The sequence below is a fragment of the Vanessa cardui genome, chromosome 4 (genome assembly GCF_905220365.1).
Source record: "Vanessa cardui chromosome 4, ilVanCard2.1, whole genome shotgun sequence".
Classification (NCBI taxonomy): domain Eukaryota; kingdom Metazoa; phylum Arthropoda; class Insecta; order Lepidoptera; family Nymphalidae; genus Vanessa; species Vanessa cardui.
In genome coordinates, this window is record NC_061126.1 from 2,436,365 (window position 1) to 2,459,672 (window position 23,308).

Below are 23,308 nucleotides of genomic sequence, written 5' to 3' on the forward strand. Positions count from 1 at the left end.
TCTAACCACTGGGCCATCTCTGCAAGAAAGACAATATAATCGCATTTTTGTTATTACGCCTGGTATGGCTGTAGCTTTATGTTTATTTTTACTTTTCTTAGTATATTTTGGTAGGATTATATCTGTTTATTTATTAGTGGTTATTTCGAAGTCTAATATATCATTTTTTGTGCAGGTCATTCGAATGCTGTTCGTGATCATTTTAGAATTCTTCGTGTGTTGGACACCTCTGCACGTCATCAATACGGTAAGTTAATCTTATTTTTAAAACATTGAACAGTTAGAACTATGTCTAAATATGTATTTAAATACTTTCTAAAGAATTCGAATCCAATAAACTTTCAAAGAGTATTAACTCATAAATAATTTTGATTGAATTATTATATTACTGGCATTTGAATCTTCTTTAAATGCTTAACAAAATAGTTTTAGATCTCGAGTTGCCTCTGGCTCTAAGTGACCAAAAGTTATAAATAATAAACATTAGCGTCTGGTAGAAAGTTTTCAAGTATTTTCACAGTCATATAAAGTTCTGAAGCGCATAAAGATACTTTGGAAAGATGGATGATAGCTGTCTGTTGTAAATAAAGTACTAGTCTCTTTAAAGACACTTACTAGATTACTTAATTCAAAAATATGTTTCATAATCGGTAACATATCTCAGAGCAAATTATATCGATATAAATAAAAAAAAAACTGTACATTATTTAAAATCTTCTAACAGATTTTTAAATTATCAATACTAAGTGTCTAATCCCGTATCGACGATTTCCCATCATTTTTTTTTAAATTATAGTTAAGATTTTTCTTGATCCCGTAAAGGGATGAACACAAATAGTAAAGCTTTTGTCTAAGCGTAATTTGAAATAATTCAGATAGCGATTTTAAGTGCAACTTAATGTCCGATTATGTCCGAAAATATCCGATTACATCGGCTTGGAACTAATATTTTACTTTACCTCTTCATAAGCTTCATTTATCAAATTTTCGTTGATTTAACATATTTTCATACAAAATATATTAAAACCAATTTCAAGTGTTTAACCGTGTCCGCTGCATTTTATTTTTCGAACTACATGAATTTGCATTCTTAATTAAACGAGCATTCTCACACGGAAAAAAGGATGCATAGCATGTCAATATAATGCGTCACTATAGTTGAAACGTTTAATGAATTCCAGCGTCAAATTTCATAGAATTTCTGTAATTTAATTTATTATTCTACTACTAGCTGTCCCCGTTACTCCATCTGGCACTTGTTTATTTTTTCTTGAAGTCTAGTGCTAATCTGCTTTTTTCATGTTTAATAAGGAAGTTCCACTAACATTGAATTATTATTGAAATTAATGTCGTAATGACAGACAAATAGAGAGAAATTCTTTTACAATTATGTCATAGCAGAAATTTACATAGTTTTTCATAGATAATAATTTCATTTTTTTAATACTTTATAAGATGGTACATGACAAAAAGTAATATCTGATAATATTTTTCGCGCGCGCGAGTCACTTGTATCCCCGACAAAGTTATAAATTACAATGTACGTAGTTTTATTTCTTAAGCCTTAAGACTATAAAAAATAAGTTCCCTCATTTATCACAGTACAACCTCTATATAGGGGAACGTCTGATGTCTGAGTCACCAGATGCTGGTCTAGGATAATGGCATTGCAGACTACTTTTACTTGAGAAGTCTTTGATCTCAAATCTTCATCATTATTGCGTAAATGTTTTAATATGGCGCCATCTGGCTGGCTCCCCAATCCTTTTAATTTAATAAAAAACTATTAGCTGGCAAATATACATGTGACATTATTAAATATATATTAGTATATCATTACATAGTATAAAACAAAGAGACTTACCGCTGTCTGATCTTTAAAACTACACAACGGATTTTGATGCAGTTTTTTAATAGATAAACTTTTTTGCCAGGCCTATATAATGATTGGTAACAATACCAATCATTATATAGCTTTTTCAATATTATATACAAAAAATTTAAGTATACTTCACATTTATTCCAATAACTATCAAAGTTAAAACTGAAACATGCAAAAATGAATGAATACTCAATATTTATCATGAAATTGTAAATTATTTTATGAACTGATTATTTAAACGAGCTTGTTTGAGCTGAGCTTAAGTGGATACTAAACACTAATCACCTAAATATCTACCTGAAAACTATAACTGTGTACGCTTTAACGAACGTTTGAGAGTCCAGTAAAATTTTTAATACCTAATTTTTTTTGTCTAGCGTTGGGATAAGAAAGTGATCAATAATACCAGTGTATTACAAAATAATCTTTGCTGTTGTAAAATTAATAATTAATATGTTCCAAACCTTCTCCTTAAAGGGAGAGGAGGCCTTTAGCCCAGCAGTGGGAATTTACAGGCTGTTGTTGTTGTAAAATTAACTCTGACATAGTTCAATGCATCGGGAAGCTATTGGTCCAGTCAGTTAGTTTTAGAACGTGATTGAATATCCATGTCGTCTGATAATAATCAATGAAGGTGAGAATACGGAGCCTGTATTTGCTTGTGCATTCCACCAACTCGCATTGGAACAGCATGGTGGAATATGTTCCAAACCCTCTCCTTAATGGAAGAAGTGGCCTTATCCCAGCGATGGGAAATTTACAAGCTGTTACTATCTAAAGGTTGGAGAGCAAACCGTCGAATGTAAGAATGCCATTTCAAAGACGACGAAAATAACATATTATAAAAATAAAACATACAGATAACACGATATTTTATATATCGTGTATTATAATAATATATTTAATAATGAAAAAAAAGCAAATTCCTTTGAAGACCATTAATAAAAATACTAAACTTTAATAAGGGATTTATGATATATTATTCATTTTATAAATTCTTTTGCATTTTATTTTCGGTCATTGCATTTAACTAAAGATTATTATTTAATATAATAAAATAGTTGATGCTTAGTGGTATTTTTTCACGTGATATTGTTCGTTGGATGTTTTTATGACACTTTCCATTCAAAGCCTTTCTCTATACGCTTTATTTGTGTGAGAGACGAATACACAGAGATAATGTTACCATTTTTAACATAAAAACGGCTACGGTCTTAAATTTACATATAATATACTGGACACCGCATGTCCGTTAGACAATATGAAAACTAAGCGTGTTTTTTTTCCTTATGTTTATGTCATAATAAATAACTACAGAGATGGCCCAGTGATTAAAACGCGTGCATCATAACCGATGATTGCGGGTTCAAACCTAGGCAAGCACCACTATATATATATATATATATATATATATATATATATATATATATATATATATATATATATATATATATATATTTATATATATATATATATATATATATATATGTATATATATGTGCTTAATTTGTGTTTATAATTCATGTCGTGCTCGGCGATGAAGGAAAACATCGTGAGGAAACCTGCATGTGTTTAATTTCATTAAAATTCAGCCACATGTGCATTCCACCAACCCACATTGGAAAAGCGTGGTGGAATATGTTCCTAACCCTATCCTTAATGGGAGAGGAGGCCTTAGCCCAGCAGTGGGTAATTTACGGGCTGTTACTTACTTACTTTACTTAAATGATTACAAAATTGATTAGAGATGTTTGAGCGACAAAATTACATATCGATGTTAGGTTAAACAATTTACTAACCTAAAATAGTACTTAAACATTTTACAGTTTGGCATTTTTATATTCTTTACGACATAACTCGATTCAGAAGCGATCGAACTCAAGTCACAAACTTAAGTAGAATCGCGTCAAGTTTGTAACTTCGAGCATGTTTGGTCGGAGAGTTGGGGGTGTCTAACGTACTCTATATCTGTGGTTACTGCTATTTACTTTAGCAAAAGTTCTAGGCATACCTAAAGATACGGACTCTTTTTCTCTTTGACTTAGTTAGCATGTATCTAATATGTTGACATAAATGTCAACGTCATATACTTGTACATGTATTTTTATATAGCTGAATGTATGTCATTGATGGTTTGGTTTATATTTCATTTGATAAATAGTGTTGTGGGTTCTAGGTTTTCTTCTCTCGTATAAACCGCAGCTCACAACTCATGCAAATGTTGTCAAAAAATCGGTCAAAAGGATATCAGTTTATGTGTTTTGAATAATGATCTTGTCAATATATAAAAATTATCATGGTGGTAGGGCTTTGTGCAAGCCCACCTGAATAGGTACTACCCAATCATTAGATATTCTACCGCTAAACAACAGTACTCAGCATTGTTGTGTTCCGGTTTGAAGGGCGAGTGAGCCAGTGTAACTACAGGCACAAGGGACATAGCATCTTAGTTCCCAAAGTTGGTGGCGCATTGACGATGCAAGATGCAATAGTTAATATTTCTTACAGCGTCATTGTCTATGGTTGATGGTGACCACTTACCATCAGGTGGTCCATATGCCCGCTCCGCCAACCTATTCCATAAAAGAAAACATATATGTTGAACAGAGATTAGTTGTGATTATGAATGTACTGTGTTATCATGACTATATTTGACTGTTTGTATTTCTATTTCTATTTTGAGCAAAATTTTGTTTAAATTTATATGTGAACCGACCCGATCAGAGTGGGATTCGGAGGGATTACGCAGAATTTAATTTACAACATTTAAAACTATGTTTACTTATTTATAAAATACTAGTTGTGACCTGTCACTTCGCTAGCGTTTTGGTGTGAAAGAGCAACAAACAAACAGACATACAGAATAATTTTCGTAGTCGTTATATTAACTATGCCTAAGTCTAAGCGAATCATTCCATATCTTTTTACAAGAATCATTCCTTAAATTATACGACTATCCTTACTATAAGATGGCGTTTGTAGCTACTGTTCAGTATTCCAACAATTATTCAAAAAAATCGATTATAGCGTCGAATTTTAATATGTTAAATTGTATCCTTTCCTATTAGATTCAAATGTAGTCCCACAGTTGTTTTATTTCTAATAACGTTTGAACCGATTTCCGTAATGATTTGTATGTATATATTAGATATACAGCGCCGCATATACCTACTAGGTATATACTATGTTGTTATAATTATAAATTCTTTGAATAACAACCCATTTCGATATTTAATATCTTGGCACCAACTGTCGTCTGCCAATTGCCCCGTGACGTTACATGATATTTTACTCTACAGATTTTTGTGGCCGAGTCTTATTGGATTTCATTTTTCAAATTAATATGTATTATAATTTTGGGGGACGCTATTTGGAATTATTTATTAATAATTATATTATGTATTCAAGAAGCTTGCTATAAATCAATTTTACTACGGAAACAGGAAGTCAAGTTAAATGACATTTCACTTATTTCTACAATCAATTACTTTTCAAACATCTGAAGCACAACCACTAGGCACGTTCAACGCCTTCGCTGTAATATAAATTATCCTTCAAACTCTTACGAAACTGTAATACGATTCTGTAAGAATTCACTTCGTCTCTCACTGATATGATGACAACTAATTAACAGTCATATGGCATTTTGATACGTGCATCTGAATCATTTTTTAATTATTGAAATTAATGTGGTATGTCCCATTCTGACATTTCACAGTCGTGTTGTGAGGTGAGTTTCGAATTTCTTGTTACAGAATAGACCTATTGTTGTTTATTAATAAGTAAAAAGTTTTTGAATTAAGAACGTCACACATGATTCGACTGACAGAATAAGTACTAACGAGTTTATTCGCATTTTCTAGAATTTAGTCGTAATTCACGTTCACATTGGATAGAGTAACGGAATTATAGTAATTTGATTACCCTTCGTTGATTTATCAAAACTTCAAGTAAATAAACATTGTAATCGTATTATTATTGAAACTTACTGATTTTGTGTCAAACAGAACGCCCATTTAGCGGATTTTCTTACCAATATTATTTATTTATTTAACTCTTTATTGCACACCACATATACATAAAGATAAAAAATATACTTTAATTTAAAACAAAATTGGCCAAGCAAAAGGCGGTCTTATCGCTTATAAGCCATTTCTTCCAGACAACCTTTGGGTTAGGAAAATGTGTATGGAAGACGGCAATATGGTGGTGCAGTAAAAACTTACATTATGAAATAATAACGAATACAACTCAATAAATATAGCAAATACATAAATACAAAAAATATTGTTGTTTAATCTTCTTTACTAAAACACAAGGAGAACTTTTTTAATGCCTAACTTAAAACAGTACTAAACCAATATATTATATAGCCAGGACTAGAGTGCATTTGAAAGTATTCTTTGACTATAAAGTGTGATGCTTCTAGAATTTTTATAAACTAAGGTACTTTTTCACAGATTTATCTCTTCTATCCTGAAGAGCTGTACCAGTATATTGGGTCAAAGGGAATCGTGTCGCTGCAACTTCTCGCTTACTGTTCATCTTGTTGCAACCCAATCACATATTGCTTCATGAATAGAAAGTTTCGCCAAGCATTCATTTGTCTCTTCAAGAATTGCAAATTATTGCGGTAAGTAGCTACAATCATTTAATTTTTTTTTAAATAAAACATTCATAAGTGGCCTGGATGGTAGAGCTTAATTAAATCCTGTCTAAAATGGTACCACCCACTCCTATATTCTACCACCAGAAGCAATACTATTTCTTTTCTATTCAAAAGAAGTCACCAAAATTTAAGTAACTTCTAGAATTTTTTGGAGATCAAATTAGCTTTTTAGGTACTTGTAGCAGTCTAATATCTCCTATTATTCTACCCAATCATAATTCTCATTGTTTAATTTATAATGCATTGCACAAGCTTTTGCTTGAAAATTATGATATTATACATAACAATATTAACAAAATTGGCAGTAAACGAGAGCAAAGTATATCAAAACAAGTTATTTTTTTAATCGTATTATTTCAGTTGGCTTCAATGAAATCAATACGATTAAATTTTTAATAATGGTTTTTTCAGTGAAAAACTCCTTTCAAATGAACATATATTTCCCTGAAAACACAACCTCATGTCCTAATATATGTATGTATATGTGACATGTTTTCGAAGTTTTTTTTTAATATTATTGAAAATTAATTTCAACATTAATTTATTAGTTTCCTATATTCTTGTTATATAAATACATATCAGTAAAAAAAAATAAAACTTGACCTTACATAGTACCATAAAATGGAAGTTGTGGCCGTCTTAAAGGTTCGCATACTTCACTTGAAGTCAAAATTGATTTTAATTATTGCACATAATGACGGCTGATGGATGGTCTTTGATGAATAAATAAAAAAAAATATAATCAATAACTATAATGTATACGAGTATGTATGTAATATTACTATAATCGTGCTTATGTTTTTCTCTCTTTTCGTTATATAGATATATATATTCTTTAAATTAGGTCATGTCTAAAAATAATACTGACAAACGGTGTCACATTGGAAATCTTCCTGCAAAAATAAACCAAGCCTTCGCTTCTCAAGTCAATAGACTATTTGCACAATTCAAAACATATGTTTTCACAAACAACAATCTGAATACATAATTTAATATAAGTAACCCACATTGCCAGTGATCGTAATGAGAAGAATAATATCACCAGGATTGTCAAAAATGATATCGATTAAATGTTATCAGTATTTCAGGTGCTGCTTTCCACAGAAATCAGAAAGTGGGAAACAGGTGACTCCGCCGCCGTCGAGCCAGGAGGTTACGGCGTGCGTTATAAGGGGCAGCCACACTGGACGCACAGGTATACTTATAACCATTGTAATTATCTTTTCAGGTAACACTTAGTAATCATTTTAAGGTCATTTCTTTTCCTGGGGCTTAAACTTACTTCATACAATTTTTTATTAATATCGGTTTATTAGTTTAGTCGTGTTAGAGTAACAGATACAACTATTACATTACATTAACAGCATGTAAATTTCCCACTGTTGGGCTAAGGCCGCCTCTCCCTTTGAGGGGATTGAAATTAGTCACATACATATACATAGGTTCCTTACGATGTTTTTCTTCAATGTGCTCAGCACGAGATGAATTATAACATAAATTAAGCACATAAAAATTCAGTGGTGCGCACCGGAGTTTGAACCCGCAATCATCTGTTAAGATGCAAGCATTTCGGCTCTCAAAAAGACGCATAGAGAGACAAAATTATTTTTGCATTTTTATAATTATATTCTTTTTTCTATAAGTATAGAATAGATGATGTCAGTTGAAGTATTTATAACCCTTTATACTTGTAATCTCAAGTTTAAAGCTGATTGTCAGTCCCGATCCAGTTGCTTTCGAAAGAGCTTCTTTATTTACCCGTTTTATATAATTGCTTCAAATACGAGTGTAAATTCTTGTATTGTTTGGGTCCCCTTGAATAATTGTTCGTTGATCATATTCTATATATAACCTTTGAATAGAAATTACTTTCTCGAGGGCTACTTATAAGGATTCAAAATAGCGTTGAACGCACTAAAATTACAAGTAAAATTATATGAGTTTGCCTAAAGTGTTTTAATTAACAATATAATAAAATAATAAAGTATTTCTATCAAACAGTAATTAACTGTTGTTTACTTAAAAACAGATTCATATTTAATTACATTTAAAGAATAGAAAAATATTCATGAAACGAGATTTATACAGTCAATCGATCAAAAATATGATATTTTATTTTTTTACTTGGTGGTAGGGCTTTGTGCAAGCCCGTCTGGGTAGGTACCATCCACTCATCAGTTATTCTACCGCCAAATAGCAGTACTCAATATTGTTGTGTTCCGGTATGAAGGGTGAGTGTGCCAGTGTAACTACATACACAAGGGACATGACATCTTAGTTCACATGGTTGGTGGCATTGACGATGTAAGGAATTGTAATATTTCTTACAGCGTCATTGTCTATGGGCGATGGTGACCATTAGGTGGCCCATATGATCGCCAAACTTAATAATAAAAAAGTGATATGTACACTCATTCTACTCAGTATAAAATATAGCAACTTTCTGCCATCTGTATGCTTAGATATTCTAATGCAACGGATTTGAATGCATTCATAAATTAATAAAAGAGTTATTTAGAGGAAGGTTCATTGTACTCGAGAAGTGTCAAGAACTTTTGAATGATTTTTTAATTTTAGTATGTTCGGTATTCAATCTAAAATTTATATTATATAGACTTAGTGTAAACGTGCGAAGTCGGGACGGGTAGCAAGTACACTATTAGGTATTTATGTCATGTTATGTTTATTATACTTTTTTAAACGATTTTTTTAGAAAAAAAAAGCATTAGATAGCTCAATTACCATCCGCCAATGTATTCCATACAAACACTACCATGCCACATCAAAAGACTACATACGTTTTGCTGATATTATATATCTTATGTATCGATATTTACTATGTTATCACGTTGAATCCGAGGCTTAATTGGCAGACAATGGCTAAGTGGTGACACATGAATCTAATCCTTAGATCTAAGCATACTGGCGCTCGTCTCTATCGGGCCCCGTAATCTCGGATTAGATCTAATTACATTGATAATCCAGTGAAATTTTCATGTATATAGAGTGTTTATTTGATTAGTAAGATAGCAGCTTTTTTATAAGGTGAATAAAGAAACAAATTTTTCTCTATCATAACTTTAATGGTTTCATAGATGATAATGATACGATCGCCTCCAGCCTGTTTTTAAAATGAATAATTCATCACGGTAATCACGAATAACAGCCAAAAAATATATCCCCCTGTTTCTTTCGCTGGTCCTTCTCATATCTTCTATCTATAGGTTCACAATCAATGATACAGTTTAAAACTTTTTTTTGATAAATTTGAATTTTAATAAATCTGTGTGCCGAGATAGCCCTGTAGCAAGATCGCGTGCATCTTAACCTATGATCAGGGGTTCAAATCCAGGCAAACATCAATGAATACTTATGTGCTTAATTTGTGTTTATAATTCATCTCATGCTCGTGAGGAACCTGCATGTGTCAAATATCATAGAAATTCTGCCACATATGCATTCCGCATTAGCAGCTTAGTGGAATATGTTCCAAACCCTGGAACATATCCATGCTGGAGAGGAGGCCTTAAGTGATCAGTGTACAAGCTGGTGTTGTTGTTTGAACTGGACGTCGAATCTGCAACGAGCTCATTGATATACCAATGGGACTGCGATTTATTTACTTTTACCTTAATATTTTTATATCTTGATAGAGCTGGACGGACTAGAAGGGGAGGATTGTGTTTAGCAGCGGTTCGCAAAGCACTGCTTTGGGAAGCGGCGCGCACCCCGCCCTGCCCGCGGTCGTCGTTTCAAGACCCATTACTCAAGTAAGACTAATATCTTCTTTACTAAGAAATATATATCATAAACATTTCATTTTCATAGAAAGAAAATTAATAACATCTTAACTAATTTGAAACAAAATATTAATCTGTGCTTTTTTGGTTCTAGACATTATATTTATTATTGTTTTGTTTTATTTATTGTAGACGTATACATAATAATTCTTAACATTAGATCATTAATTATTAATAACTATACATACATAGAAAATAGTTACTGTACAAATCATGACCGCCTGGAACAATGACAAGAATTTTAGCAGAGTTTTCGTTTTTTTTAACGAATTTTTTATAATATTTTATATTAAGTATATGTAAAATACGGAGAAAATTAAAAATTATAAAGAAACTAAATTAGACACTAAAAATAAACCCTGAAGAAAGTTTTATTCAACACTTTGTAAAGCCACTAGCTGTATATAATTTAATAACTCTATGTATTAACATAAATGGTAAATACATCGTGTATATTTCGCTTGAAAAATATTTCTGTAATTATGTAGTAGCAAGCCAGTACAAAATGAACACATACTATCATAAAATTTAAATTAAGAATTTATCATTAACATTATACATTTTCAGGCTAATTAAAATAAGCAGTTTATAAAATTATACTTTGATATTTTCGTCTCCAAATCTGAAATTACATAAAATTACATTTTATTTATAACATAGTTATAATTATTCAACAATTTCATTATACAAATTAAGTCAATCCTTTAGGCTAACTTAGCTTACTGATAAATATTTAATATAAATATAATAGAATCACTCTTAACAGAATAATAATTTTATAACATCACTTATATTCATTAAGTTATTAAGACGATGTTAATAATCATTATTATCAACATTGTCTATTATTTATTTTTATTATTGCTATTAATTGTCAATTTACTTTAATAGAAATAATAAAAAACTAATATATTATTACAAAATTAAGTTTATTAAATTTATACAATTAGTCATTATTAAAAATATAGGATGTCAATTCAATACATATAACGTGAATAAATATTGCAAATGAATCACAAAACTACCATATACAATAAATTTATTATTAAATCAAGGAGGGTTTTAAAGTATATTTTGTTTTCATTGTTATTAAAAAGTACCGCAAAAATAATATTCGATATTTTTTATTACATGGATTTTTAAATAACAAAAAAAATATCTATGCTTTTACTAATAAAATATTGCATTACGTATTTTCTTCGTTACTAATAATGTTGCTAGTTTACTAAATGTATTTAATTTTATTTTAAAAACTATAAAATTCTGTAAGCAGAGTTGTTTCCTGTTACATTATTAATTTAAAAACACATTGCAGTATCGATGTTTCTTTTAAAATAACATTTTATATAATTTAACGTAAAATTTGTGAAAGAGATCATTAGTGAAAATTTTAGTCAACCATATTAAATACCGAAATGTAAAAAGAAAAGCTATGAAAAAATTTGCCTTTTAAAATATTCACTATATTATCAATAAAGTTTAAGCAGCAAAAAATTATTATTTTCTTCGGTAATATTTCATAAAGTTATTGATGTTGGTAAATTAAGTTACTTTTAGTTATTTTTATTATTTTCGAAAACATAACAATGAATATTTTATTATTTATTCATTAACTTGAATTTTTTTTAAATATACATTAGAAATGAATACAAGTGTTTTATAAAAGTGAATAGTAATGTATTATAACATACCATTGCTCTTAACCTATATTAACGAAGGTTAAAAGCAATGGACAAAATTGTTCCTACAGCTGATATCATTTTTGGTAATAATGTTAATTGTGAAAGGAACAAAATAGATCATAAATCAATCAATAATTTCTTGATCTTTTACTATTTAGTTTAATAAAAGAAGAGTTAGCGATGAATTAACATTCATTTCGTGCAGTTATTAAATTTCAGAATTATTAACATTAATTCCTTAAATAGGAATTAAAAAACAGTTTCTGTATAAATCTTGACCGCGTGGCAAGAATGCTAGCAGCGTTTCATCTATGGTAAAAACATGGTGGGCACAAACTGGTCAGCAGCAAAGCAAAAAGGCTAACGTGTTTTACTTTTAATGAAGCCTTTGTACTATACAAAGGCTAAGTGTTTAAGCAGCAAAGTTATTAATAATTTAATAAATATTTTTAAGTATAGTAAAACACTTTTACGTCAGAATCATCTGTCATATTTATTTTAAAAGGTAAGTTCAATTGTTTGCACTAACCCTTGATAATATTAATAATGTCACAGAATCGATTACACAGCAAATGTCAGATATATTGTAAAATGAGAACATTGAGTTGATGTTCAGAATTCGAATCTGAATTGTCAACGGTAGGACGTAATTGTTTTTCCGCCTACACATCGCTAGCTGGAATTTACACATCATGCGGAACAATCGCCGAGATTGACAGCGATACGGAATAAGGACATTACACACGTTTCTCATCGAATAGCCAGCCACGTTCATTGTACAGTCAGAGTAAGAAAACCTTCGTCAGTTTTCAAATTCATTCCTTTATCAAGTCTTAAACTCTTAGTACCTTTTGAATCTAAACATGAAATCACTGACGAAATATGTCATTCTCGATCGGTACAACAGAATATCGCACATACTGAGCACACGAAAATAGATCTTAAGGTGACGAACTTTTTCTTACTCCGACTGTATTGTAAGATTAGTAACTCTAATACAGAGTTATGTATTATGTAATGCGATTTGAAAAGAAATATTAATCTTAAAAGATTATTATTCTTAATCATTATATAGTTATATAGTATTATATAAAACAAGTCGATTATTGCTGTGTATCTCTATGTATGCTTAGATCTTTAAAATTAAACAATAGATTTTGATGCGTTTTTTAATAGATAGAATGATTCGAAAGAAAGGTTTTTGTGCATAATACATATATAATGTAGTGAAGAAGTACTGATAATTTTTGAAGTTTCTAATGTGATGTCGTAAATAAACAAATTATGTAGTATATTCAGCATTGCACCCGTGCGTATCCAGGGCGGGTCACTAGAATTAATATAAGTTGAAACTTATTTTAGCGGTTTAATGCGATGTTTCTTTTTGCTATAAGATACGCTTTGCAAAATAAACAAAGTGCTGTTTGAAAGATAAATATTCAAGTGCACTTATGGCAGTTTTGATAAATTAACATTTAATTAAAATCTTGTGGTTTTAAATCAGTACTTAATAAATATTGACGTATCAACCCTAGCATCTGCAGTTATGAGATATTTTTGAAATTCTGCTTACAGAATACCACTAAAAATAAAATAATAAATAAATATTGGACATCACATACATTACTCTGATCCCTACGTAAGTAGCTAAAGCACTTGTGTTATGGGAAAACAAAGGACCCAAGACAACATAGAAAAATAAAAAACTTTTTCTACGTCAACTCGGCTGGGTATCGAACCCGGGACTTCGGAGTGGCGTACCTATTCCAACCAGTGTACACACTATTCGACCATAGATGTCGTCAAATCTGCTGATTAAAATATGAAATAATAATTAATAAATAAAACTCAAAATAAACGTCCAAAAAAAGCCTCATTGATAGCCTATATACTCGTAGACATGCAAATAAACATATATAATACATATTTAAATCGATGTTCTAAATTATTACAGTATTTAATGATAATTTAATTAAAATTTAAATTGCTATTGTACGCTAATACAATCTACTGATAAGCGCAGTTTCTAAAACCAATTTTGGACGTCTGAAGAAATTACAGAGTACTTTCTACAACGTACACAATACTCTGTAAATGTCTTAAACGATAAAATTTATTTTAAGAGTTAGCCTCGAGCTTTATATTAAATACAATACTGAAGTGGAAGTGTATAAGGCTGCAGATCTCGAGGCCATGGGTTTAATTTCCGGGTCTGTCAATAGATAGAACTTTCCGATATATCGGTTTATAAGTTTGAAGGAATAAAGAGTGCACCTATTTACGGATACTCTTATGTACTATGTTGGGTCAGTCAGTTTTCCTTTAATCGACATGTTTCAAATCGGTCAACAACAACATCCTGTAAATTTCCCACTACTGGGCTAAGGCCTTTTCTCCATATGAGGGAAAGGTTTGGAACATATTCCACCACGCTGTTCCAATGCGTGTTGGTGGATTGCACATGCTGCAGAATGTTTATGAAATTCGACATATGCAGGTTTCCTCACGATGTTTTCCTTTATCGCCGAGCACGAGATGAATTATAAACCCAAATTAAGCGCCTGGGTTCAAACCCGCAATCATCATCAGTATAATAATAAACAGAAACAATTTTTTTCATTTTATATTTCATTAATTATAAATTATAATTTCACTTAATATGAGTGACTAAGGAAGTATTCTTCAATACTTAATATAATATTTTCTCATCCAGGTAATCGAGACAGGCGAAGAGGGGAGTCAATTCCTGTATCGAATATCGTGGCCCAGAACCGGTCAGTCAAAGAGCGCTGTGCCAACAAAACCCCTCTATGAATAAGACTCAAGTGAAAGTGAAAACATAAGTGAAAACATTTTATAAGATCTGTGAAAAGAACGTTCCATGTAAATAACTAATTTCACTTCGTGTGACTGATATAAAATAAAAGTGTTTTTAAAAACTTATTAAATTTAAGTGAAATGTATATTTAATGATAATGATATTTTATGTAATAAAAATGTTTGTAAATATTGTTCTAATTGTATATAGTAGGTACTTATCAGATTGAATTGACACTAAATGATGTTTTCGTTCAAAAGCTTTCGATGTGTTTAAACTCTTTCAGATGCACTGAATGTATGTTAGAAATTGTCAACGGGAGAATGAGGAGAAATGTTTATTTTAAATAACAGTAGCAGCCTGTAAACTTCCCACTGCTGGGCTAAGGCCTCCACCCCCGTTAGGGTTCGGAACATATTCCACCACGCTATTCCAATGCGGGTTGGTCGAATGAATGAATTTCTATGAAATGAGACACATGCAGGTTTCCTCACGATGTTGTCCTTCACCGGCGAGTGAAGAATGAAAGAATTATAAACACAAATTAAGCACATATGTACATAGTGGTGCTTGCCTGGGTTTTTAAAATGTATATAGGAAATAAAACAGATATTAAAATATATCTGATGGTTGTTTATTTATAGTAACTGTGGATATTACTCACTTACAAAAGACAATAGTATTTTGAAACGATTTTAACATCTTAATCTATAGCTATTGTAAATTATGATTGAATGAAATGAACCTATCTAGATAGACAGGTCCATTTCATTCAATTAGGTAGATAGTCTACCAAATGTATCAACGAAAATGTTTAGTATATCATAAGTACCTTGTGTTCAATTGTTTTTTATTTTTTATTAATATTGTATTCAGATATATTTTAAAAACGCCACCTCGCAATGTACGTGCATCTACATTTTAAAATAAGAAACAGTTTTCTTTTTATGATTTAAAAATGAACCAAGGATCACGGTTATCTAAAAAGGTTTATAGGTATACTATATTTGTACTAATTAAAATTACGAGTATGTGAAGATATGTTTTGAGTACAATATCTCTTACATACAAAACCTACTGATCTGTTTAACTTATAAAAAATAGTCGTTAAGATTAATAGACCCAAATTGGCGTAAATATTATTTTTAATGGGACAAGTGTTATTCGGACAAACAAACAGCATGTAATGCTTACAATATGAGCAAACTAAATTTGCTGGACGTAAGTGAAGTGCAGGGTAAAGTGTACAACGCTTACAGATGCGAACACGCAAGATTTCCGTCGCAAGATATGTAATCGATAAAACTCGATTCGAACGATGATAATCGTTAGTCTCGATTATGAATCGAGTTTTATTTCATTTTAATTAATTATTACATTGATGTTATTATAATGAATACAGTAATTGTGATAATGTGAATTAAAGGTTTTAGTGAATAAATTTAAGGGCTCTCACAAACTGTAAAATTATTATTCGATAATATATTTTGTACATCTTATATTTCGTTATTAATTAATAAATCTGTTTGTATTGCTAAGTGAAAAATATTTGGGCATTTTTATTGATAATTGTCAAACAAATACATGTTTACACAAATTATAAAAATGATCATTCATTTCTTGCTCCGATTATTACCTAAATAAAATGAACAATTTAGTAGTGTAGGACATCCTCAGGCACGGTGGAGTGACGATATACGCAAGGCGGCAAGCAGGAGCTGGAAGCGAGTAGTCGGAGAAAGACCATAGTGGCGTGCACTTGGAGAGGCCTATGTCCAACAGTGGACAAAAACGGGCTGATAATGTGATGTGTGAAAGTGAAAAATTTACGATACCGTCAAATAATTTTTTTATACAATAAAATGAAGTTTTATATAAGCTATATAAACCCTATACAAGTGTGATAGTGAATAATATATTATTCTATAAAACCCATTCATGTCATAGCGTTCGCTTGATGAAGTTTTGGAATAGAAGTTGATCAAAGAGTATTTCAGAGGTTATTTATATCATGCACCGAAAAAGTTGTTTGCATAACAATAAAAAAATATGAGCAATATAAACCGATGTCGAATTCTACATACATTATTAGCCTGTAAATTTCCCACTGCTGGGCTAGGACACTCTTCCGTTAAAGAGAAGGTTTTAGGAGAATATTCCACCACGCAGCTTCAATGCGGATTGGTGCATTTTTCCTCACGATATTTTCGTTCACCGTCGAACACGAGATGAATTATAAAGCATCTGTCCAAGTTTGATATTCTTAAATTTATGTATTCATATATATGAATTGATTTTGATACATTAAAATTTACATATAGGTACAAGATTTTTTCGTAAATATTCGAACTTTTTGAATCAATTTATAGAAGGGATATAAGTTTTGAAAAACTTTACAAATCTAGTTAAGTCCGCTCACAAATAAAAAAATACAAAAATAGCATACAGTTCAAAGTTTTTCGTATACATAAAAAAGGGTTGCGTTACTACAGGCCCTTATAGATTCGAGAAAGGGGCGTCAATTATTAGACTTCACCATGAATTCGCTTCAGCACGGAATCTGAATGACATACATATATCCTGAATGCCTCTCCTATGAGATCTAAATTGAACATTTAACACATACCGACAATACATTTCTGACTGTATAGAACATGCATGAGTATTATATAATTTCAACCTGCTGGTTTGGTTTAGTATAAGGTTCAATAATAATAATAATATATTAATAATGTTATATTCCTGAAATTATGACAAAGGTTACTGAATTAGGAAATATCTTATGGGAAGTAAGTAATTTATCACTCTTTATAAGTTTATTAATATATTAACATAAGAATTAACAACATTAAATGCTTAAATATATACAAATATGAACTAAAACTAGTTACTGTATAAATCTTGACCTCGTGGAATGGTGGCAAGAATGCTAGCCGCATTTCCCCGTTGAATCGCAATTCCGATTCTTTGGGCAAAAAACGAACCAGCCCTCCTGTCACCAGTGGAAGCAATGAGGCGAATGTCATCATTTCGTTTTCGTCTCATTTTGAATTCTCTAGGAGAAACTTTTTTGTCGTCTTCAAAAATGAGGCTAAATCGATAAACACTTAAAAACTGCTCGACCGATTTTGACGATCATATATTACATATATCATATATTTTTGTTACGTACGAGATAACATACAGTCAATCAAATAGAAAGAATCGCGTTTATGTACATTATGATTTTTTTTTAATAAATATGAGCCAACTTCACATATACTACTCTGATCCCAATGTAAGTAGCCAAAGCACTTGTGTTATTGAAAATCACAAGTAACGACGGCACCACAAACACCCAGACCCAAGACAACATAGAAAACTAATATAATATAATCTACATTGACTCGGCCGGGAATCGAACCCGGGACCTCGGAGTGGCGTACCCATGAACCCGGTGTACACACCACTCGACTACGGAGATCGTCAAATTTCAAAAATCAAGGAGGTATTTATTTGTTATTAGCTCTATAGACTCTAGGCTCTATACCAATGCAAGTAGAACTTACCCTGGCTCACTCATCTTTGAAACCGTGATACTTACCCAGGCGTCTTACAAATAGCTTTAATAAAATAAAAGAATACGTAAGTTAAAAATTCTAGTCACGATTTTTGCAAACAATAGATTAAAATATATTTCACAATATAATAATAATAATAATAATAAATATGAAACAACATCACATACATTACTTTGATCCCAATGTAAGTAGCTAAGCACTTGCGTTATGGAAATCAGAAGTAACGACGGTACCACAAACACCCAGACCCAAGACAACATAGAAAACTAATGATAATCTACATTGACTCGGCCGGGAATCGAACCCGGGACCTCGAAGTGGCGTATCCATGAAAACCGGTGTACACACCACCCGACCACGGAGGTCGTCTATATGTTACATATAGACGATTAATTATTATTATAACTTGTGAACAGCAGACCTATTCTGTGAAATCTTAGTTCTATCTCACTCGTAAATAACAACAATGATTTTTATAATCAATATCGGATAGCACTTTCTGAAAATTCAATATCGAGTTTTGTGTTATAGAAATACTTTCAGACTATTATGTAACAAGAGATTTGAATCTCGCCATAGAATATGACCTGTGCTGGTATTTAATATTAACTGTTTAATAAACTTAAATCTAACTCTGAATTGAATTATATTACGTCGTAGCAGATGTAGTGAATGCTGATAACGTAACAGAGCAATCACAACGTACACGTTATATCACATATCCAGATGATTTCTTATAACTTCAGGGTTGTCACTATAACTCTGTCTTACTTTACTATTTATGTCGATCCTTTTTTTTTAATCTGTGTCATATTCCAAATATCTCATGACTCAAAGTTATAAGCGTTATTATTCAAGAGACAAATGTGAATCACTTTCTGTCAATACGAAATGAACACGTAATACAACTTTTTTTTATTAGGAGTCGAAGAGAAAATATGCCACCTTTTTAGGGCTTATGTTGGAGGATGAGCATATGGCCACATGATGGTAAGTGGTCAGCATCACCCATACACGATGAGAGATGTAAGAAATATTAATCATTCCTGACATCCTATTATGTAACTTGTGCTTGTAGTTACAATCAGGCAGGCTCACTCACCCTTAAAAAGAAAACAATACTGTGTAATATGTCGTTTTGGCAGCAAAATATCTGGTGAGTGGGTGGCACTTATCCAGACTGGCTTGCACAAAGCCCCACTTCCAAGTACCTACACCTGAAGGTAAGTGGAGACATCGCCCATAAAAATTAACGCTGTAAGAAATATTAACCGGTCCTTACATCGCCAACCTTATGTCGCACAAACTGAAATACAACTATGCGAAGTATTCTTGTTTGAAGATTGAATATTTGAGGAGTAGTTCATAGCGACCCAGACGAGCTTCTACTATTAGACTAGCAATTCTAACTATTCTGTTTCTTTCTATTAATTGGAATACATTTTTAATTCGCCTGAGATTTATATTTGATGTATATATTTTTTATGTGATAGAGGACAAACGAGCAGGAGGCTCACCTGTTGGAAAGCTATCACCACCGCCCATGGACATCTGCAACACCGGGGGCTTGCAGGTGCGCTGCCGGCCTTTAAGGAAGGAGTACGCTCTTTTTTTGAAGGTTCCTAAATCGTATCGGTTCGGAAAAACCACCGGCGAAAGCTGGTTCCATATAAATAACTACGAAGTCAATGTGCTCGTTAAAAATAAAGATTGACATTAAGAGGTAAATTTGTAAAATGAAATAAATGTGCAAAACTAAACTAAGCTATAAATAATAAGTGAACAAAGTATATTTAATAGCAGGTAATTATACCTACTTCTAAACACTGATGACAATGAATTTACAAATACATTACACAAATTGAAGTAAATTACTCAATCAGTACTCTTAAACATTAACAAAAAGCAATCAACACTTTAACCAATTAATCACCTTTCTCAGATTAACACGATTCATTTATTTTTCAGCGCATTTATTAAAATCTAATGTCAAACTAAGATCAGACTAAAGGAATCTTTTAAATGTAAAAAGGCTAAAATAAGAATTGTAATTGAGTTCCTTGTCGGTTCATCTCGGTAGTGTCTACTTTACGAAGTAGTAGTAGCTTTATTTTAATTGATTATATTCAACATTGTAACATAACGTTTCAAATGAGCTTTAATGAGCTTCTTTAATGAGCCTCTGATAAAGAAAAACAAAATTAAATGCTGCATACATACAGAGTCGTGTATCTGGAGATCGTACAACTCGGGTTATATATATTCTTTCGTCAGCTCTATATACGTAGCCTTATTGACCTCCATCACTAATTATTGAATTTAATTTTACATGTGTTGTTTATGATATGAATGTTATGAGATTTCGATAATATACAGTGATTACATTTTACTGCATATTTACAGCTCGATTTAAGTTAAGGCGTTAGTTAAATAATCTCAAATCTAAAAAATATTACCATACTAGTTTTATCCTGCGCCTTCATCCACACCCATTTCCTTGAGATTCAAGCTTGCTTCGTACTTAATTTCATCAAAATCAGTTTAGTGGTTTAGCCGTGAAAGCGTAACAGACAAAGCTACTTTCGTATTTATAATATTAGTAAATATTTATCTCAGTAATCATCAAAAATATTTATTTAAAGGAATATGATACCACTTTTCGAATAATTCGGATATTACGCATTTAAATCTTACCGAGGTTGTTTACAAGATTTATAAAATCAATATTCTTAAGAACATTGATTAATGTTATAGTACAATATAACTATCTAAGTTAATAATTTAATTATTAGTTAGTAGCATCGGCAAAATTCGTAATACCGATCACATCCGAATTAAGTACGCTATCCTAAATTATTATCAATACTTATTTCTTATGTGAATATGATATTTACACAAGCTTAATAGCTTGTAATATCATATGTACTAATATATTCGTCAATTTGACACGTCGATTTACATACACTTGCTTTCTCGGATTGAACTAACGCGAGAATCTATAGCGACGAATAGCGTCGAATGGCGCGATAGGGAGCTATTTCTATTGTTTGTATAAATCGACAATAATCGGTTTTATTGAATTCGCCGATGCTACATCTAAGTTGTGTCGTACTTTACTTTTATATATATATATAATACTAAAAGCGCAAAATAAAGAAAAGGCCGCGGTTTTGTTTTATTCTTAAAACTTAATAACAAGATCTACTATTGAACTGGTAATGTCGTGTATATTAGCTCTAAATAAATCTTATCTTCGCAATAGAAGCCAAGCAGTGGCTATAAAGGGCTTTTGTTCGTCATTCGTACCTGTTACGTCTGGTGTACCTCAGGGATCGCACCTCGGTCCCTTGCTGTTTAATATTTTTATTAATGATATTTGTAAAATTTTTGTTCACTCTTCGGTTTTATTGTTTGCAGACGATATGAAAATCTTTAGAAAAGTTACTGGACTTTCGGATTGTTTCTTGTTACAGGAAGACCTCAACAGTTTATGCAAGTATTGAAGCGACAATCTTCTCTCTCTTAATGTTAAAAAATGTGTCATTATTTCTTTCTCACGTAAACAAGCACCGAACACACATGAGTATAATCTAAGAGACGATATTGTTAACCGCGTTACTGAGGTGAGAGACATGGATGTTTACTTAAACTAACATTTAAATTTCACAAAGACTATATCGTTGCTAAGGCCTATCGAATGCTTGGCATTGTAGTAAGAGTTGGCAAGGAATTCAAAAATTATTATACCATCACTCTTTTGTACAATAGTTTGGTACGTTTCCTTTTGGAATTCGGTTCGTCTATCTGAAACCTTCAGTACAAAATTTATATAGAATCTCTATAAAAATACAAATGAAATTTATGAATCATGTCCGATATAAGTTTTATAACTCTCATAGTCAGCCTAAATTCAGTCCATTAGAAGTTAGACGAATGCTCAGAAATCAAATATTTCTTTATAAACTGCTAAATAATGTTATCGACAGCCCTTATTTATTAGGTTGTTTAAATTTAATGTCCCTAAATTCTGTAAGCGAAAATATGCTCTTTTTGATTTGCCCTGTACTGAAACTAAATATGCCCAAAAAAAACTTTATCTATCGATCGAGTAACATGTTTAACGGAGAAGCATGTCCGAGCCCGTTTTTAAAAAAACATGACGTCAGCATAGCTGTTGACGTCATGTTTTCGTCATTACAAATACTAAAATATTTCAGACTAATTTAACATTTCACAATTCACTAAAATTATTAATTTAACAATCAAACAGTTTTTAATTATTAAAGTAATCATTTCTGGACAGGTGGTTTTCTTAAATTCGTGGCATGGCGCCGACCTGTATAATAAAAAATTTAGTACTATAGATATATTTTCATGTTCCCTTTTAGTTTTAAAAAGAACATCAATGAATTACTAAATCAATGAATGTTAATTTTGTGTTATGTTATTAATTTTTAATGTTTTATTTTTTTATGTTTCAAATTTTAAATTAATAAAATTAATTAAGTTTTGGTTTATGTATTATTTTGTTGTTTTTTTTTATATTACTGTTCTATTGTACTGTTTGTTTCCCGAAAATAAATAAATAAAATAAAAATAAATACTATACTATGATGACTTAGTGGTTAAAAAACGTGAATCTTAACTAAATGTATAATAAGTGATTTTTAAACACAAAGTGCTTAATTTGGGTGTATTAATCATATCGTGATCGCTGGTAGCAAATATTGTGAGAAAATATATCCTCCAAACAAAAGAAGTCATTGTGCTTTAAATCTTCTTATCTTAGCCAAACCGTGGACTAATTACAATGTCATTTACTCACTAATAAAATTTGTTTATTAGGTTATAAAAACGTTACATTTTATTTATACCACATTCCTACCAAAACAGGAAA

General features: G+C 31.1%; 1 protein-coding gene across 1 annotated transcript in view; it reads left to right on the forward strand.

The window, feature by feature from the left end:
• LOC124544162 (cholecystokinin receptor-like) overlaps positions 1-15,217 on the forward strand; it is a 74,201-nt gene extending 58,984 nt beyond the window's left edge. Inside the window, exons 4-8 of the mRNA XM_047122621.1 lie at positions 176-247; positions 6,343-6,515; positions 7,640-7,746; positions 10,205-10,321; positions 14,747-15,217. Of these exons, the coding sequence (XP_046978577.1) occupies positions 176-247; positions 6,343-6,515; positions 7,640-7,746; positions 10,205-10,239 (387 nt within the window). The 3' untranslated portion in view covers positions 10,240-10,321; positions 14,747-15,217. The remainder of the gene's footprint in view (positions 1-175; positions 248-6,342; positions 6,516-7,639; positions 7,747-10,204; positions 10,322-14,746) is intronic.
• The last annotated feature ends 8,091 nt before the right edge of the window (positions 15,218-23,308 follow it).